Genomic DNA, 3,077 nt, shown 5'->3' with positions numbered 1-3,077 from the left:
ATATTTAATTTTAGATTTTTCTCTGTCAAGGCGATTCGTTTTTTAAGTCCACTTTTTTTAACCTCCTTAAAATACATTTTCTAAACTCTCTTTTTTACTTTTTACCAATTCTTACCCCTTTKATCATTTTATTCAATAACTTTGGAAACCCAATAAAACCAACAAAGATCCCCAACACGAGCGCAATAGCCGAACCGATGAGTATTTTCTTAAACATTTTTAATTTCAATTAAACCTTTTTGTATGAAATTCTTTAAAAGGAGAAATATTTTTTTGAAACGCGCGTACCGAAACTGAAAAAGTAACTGTTTGAAACAATGCACCGTTTGCTGATTTTATTCCAACATCGCCGAGGTCCTCGATGTATTGATATATATGCGTGTATAATTGCAGCAAAACACTTTGCTCCCATACTAGCAATTATTTACTCATACTCCGCCAYATGTGTGTGTATGCATGTATTTACAAACGTGTCCTTTCCCTTGTTAATAAATTTTATAAATTTTTAATAAGCCCCTTTCATCGCGCTGCTCCTTGTAAGTGAGTGTTATATGTATATGCACATTTTAATAGATTTGTCGGCATTTGTTAGTATCGCGTTTTCGATTGATGAGGCGTGGTTTCACTTTTCTCACATTTACAGTCCAAATATTTACGGTACACACACATACCCTTGCAGAGTTTGGGATATACACATATTAGAGAAAACAACTGTCGATGGGTTACATTCCTGTGTGACACTTCGAGACACAGTTATTTTGGTTGTCTCGTGCATTTTAAAATACTTGACGAAGGTTGAGGTCGGACAGAGACATATGGAAGGATTGTGTGCACATCTTGAGGCTTGCTTGAGTAACACTTTTTTTTGGATAATTAAGTTATTCAATTAATAAGTTCAATAAATAAGTCTTTCTGGATTATATAGTATTTCTTACATAATTTATGYCTGCAAACCATCGTTGAAAGGATTGAAGGTGAAAGGTGAATCGCGGCGAATCCGAAAATTGACTTTAAAAACTATTTCGAGAATTGAAAAAAACGTTTGCACAAATGTATTGGCGCCAAGGAGGAATACTTTGAGGGGAACGACATAGATTTTGAAGAATAAATTAAGAGTTTTTAAATTGTGAAGAAAATCTTATAATTTTTTTGCCAGTGGTACATTCGATACATATGCAAAAACAAGATCAGATTTTTTGTAGTTGACAAGTAGTAATAACACTTGTTTAGGCGATGTTAAAATAGCTAAGACGGATTCGGTAATTTTTAATTACTTGGTTTAGTTACATACGTCTTCATTTCTCACTACTTCCGATCCTTGCTTTAATCAACGTCAATCGACAATATTCTGTTGAAATACTAAAACAAAATTGTGGTTATAATGGTTGTATAGGACATGCTAAAACTTGGAGGGAGGCGAAACGAATGTACCACTGGTGCAAATCCTTTCACAAAAGAGCAGGGTTGAAGCTCAGAGAGCTGATTATGGCATATAGAAGGTTAGTGCCAGTTCAACCTATATAGTTTTTTGATAATTTGGCGCAACATTGTATTAAATTATTGAGGCCATTTAGACTTAAATTATTTCAGACTGCTACATATTTCATTAAAATTTACATATAAAATTATGTGCATATTTAAATTAAAGACATTTTTTCGTAGAAAATGCTATGTTTTTGATTTGCTTTACCGACACGATGCTTTACGTATTCACATTTAGCAAAGACGTAAACCTTTATTTGCCGTAGCTGTTGAGCTCGTTTGTATATGGAAGTCTACAGTGGTGGCTAAAAGTTAATATGATCAAATCTGAAGTAACAATTTAAGGGGCATTAGAAGCTTCAAACAATATATTTTTTTTCATTACATCTCTTTAAAAATAATCTAAGAATATATCCCCAAAGTTATAGATGGGAACTGGAAATATTTTCGATGCTAGAAGGGAAATAGTGACCGAGCGTCYAGCAGATATATGAGCGCTTGGGCAGAAAGCGAAAACTTTGATGCGCGATTTCTTGGTTTTCATTTCTACGATTTTTCTTAATTAGCGGACAGGATAGAACAAAAACTAAAYGCCATATGGAATTGGGGCAAAGTTTATTATCTTTGGCATTAAATTATCTTCTATTAAAATTAAAACGATTTAAGAAGAGTCGAGTTTGAACATATTTTTAAACAACATAAAGTCAATGTTTTTTTGGTCAAAAACCACTTTTTTCAATTTATAAAAAAATTGTAAAATTTAAAATTTTTGTGAGAATTTTTTTAGTTTAACTAGAATATAAATTATTAAAAAACCTGCATCCTGTCCGCTGTTCGACAGATGCACATGCGAGATGCATCGGGCAATTGCTTCCCAAAGGCAAAATATCAAAGATTTCGTATCCAAAAAATGTATGAATGATGTTTAAACATATAACTATGTATAAACCCTAGAAATTTCGCTTTAATCAATTATTTCTCTCCTTCCCAAAAAACTCTCAAACAAAAAAAGCCGAACTTTTTAAGCCTCTAAAGCAGGCTCCCTCCTTAAAGGAAATTAAAATATATTTTATGAAAATAACTTTTTTTTATGAAATTATTATCATTTGCCGTTTTATACCAAGAAATTGTCAAAAAACATTTCTGATTGTAAAGAAATATTGGCAAGCAATATCTCAGCCTTTCCACAGGAAGCTATACGTATTTATTTTAGAAAACTACGCATTTTAAATAATTATARCCATTTTGAATGCCACTTTTATCTATAATAGTTTGAGGGAGGATATTTTACCAAAGGAATGACGAWAAAAATAATGAGAGAATAATGTAAGCAGTGTTTCGATTTTCCAGGAGCTTAACATTGCCGATATATAGGTTCCACACGAGCTAGYGCAAAGGACCGAGTTCCCATTTGTGATTCGTCATTTCTGATCGGGTTGTTTACTGATGATGAAATGCAKGTCACGTACGAGTTAAATGAAAACTGTTCACAACTGGATCTTTTGAAGGAAGTAATCTCCCAGAAGCGGTTAATATTTTGAGCGAAATAAATAATATAATACAAAATACAAAGATATGACTGTTTCACACCTCGT

At 32.6% G+C, this 3,077-nt stretch overlaps 1 protein-coding gene across 1 annotated transcript in view; it reads right to left on the bottom strand.

Moving 5' to 3' along the window:
- LOC108968611 (sensory neuron membrane protein 1-like) overlaps window positions 1–217 on the bottom strand; it is a 6,444-nt gene extending 6,227 nt beyond the window's left edge. Inside the window, exon 1 of the mRNA XM_018932728.1 lies at window positions 116–217. Coding sequence (XP_018788273.1) covers window positions 116–217 — 102 coding nt within the window. The remainder of the gene's footprint in view (window positions 1–115) is intronic.
- Between the last annotated feature and the right edge of the window lie 2,860 nt (window positions 218–3,077).

The sequence above is a fragment of the Bactrocera latifrons genome, unplaced genomic scaffold (assembly GCF_001853355.1).
Source record: "Bactrocera latifrons isolate USDA-ARS-PBARC rearing strain unplaced genomic scaffold, ASM185335v1 scaffold_221, whole genome shotgun sequence".
NCBI classification, from domain to species: Eukaryota; Metazoa; Arthropoda; class Insecta; order Diptera; family Tephritidae; genus Bactrocera; species Bactrocera latifrons.
This window is presented reverse-complemented; position numbering and strand designations above follow the sequence as displayed.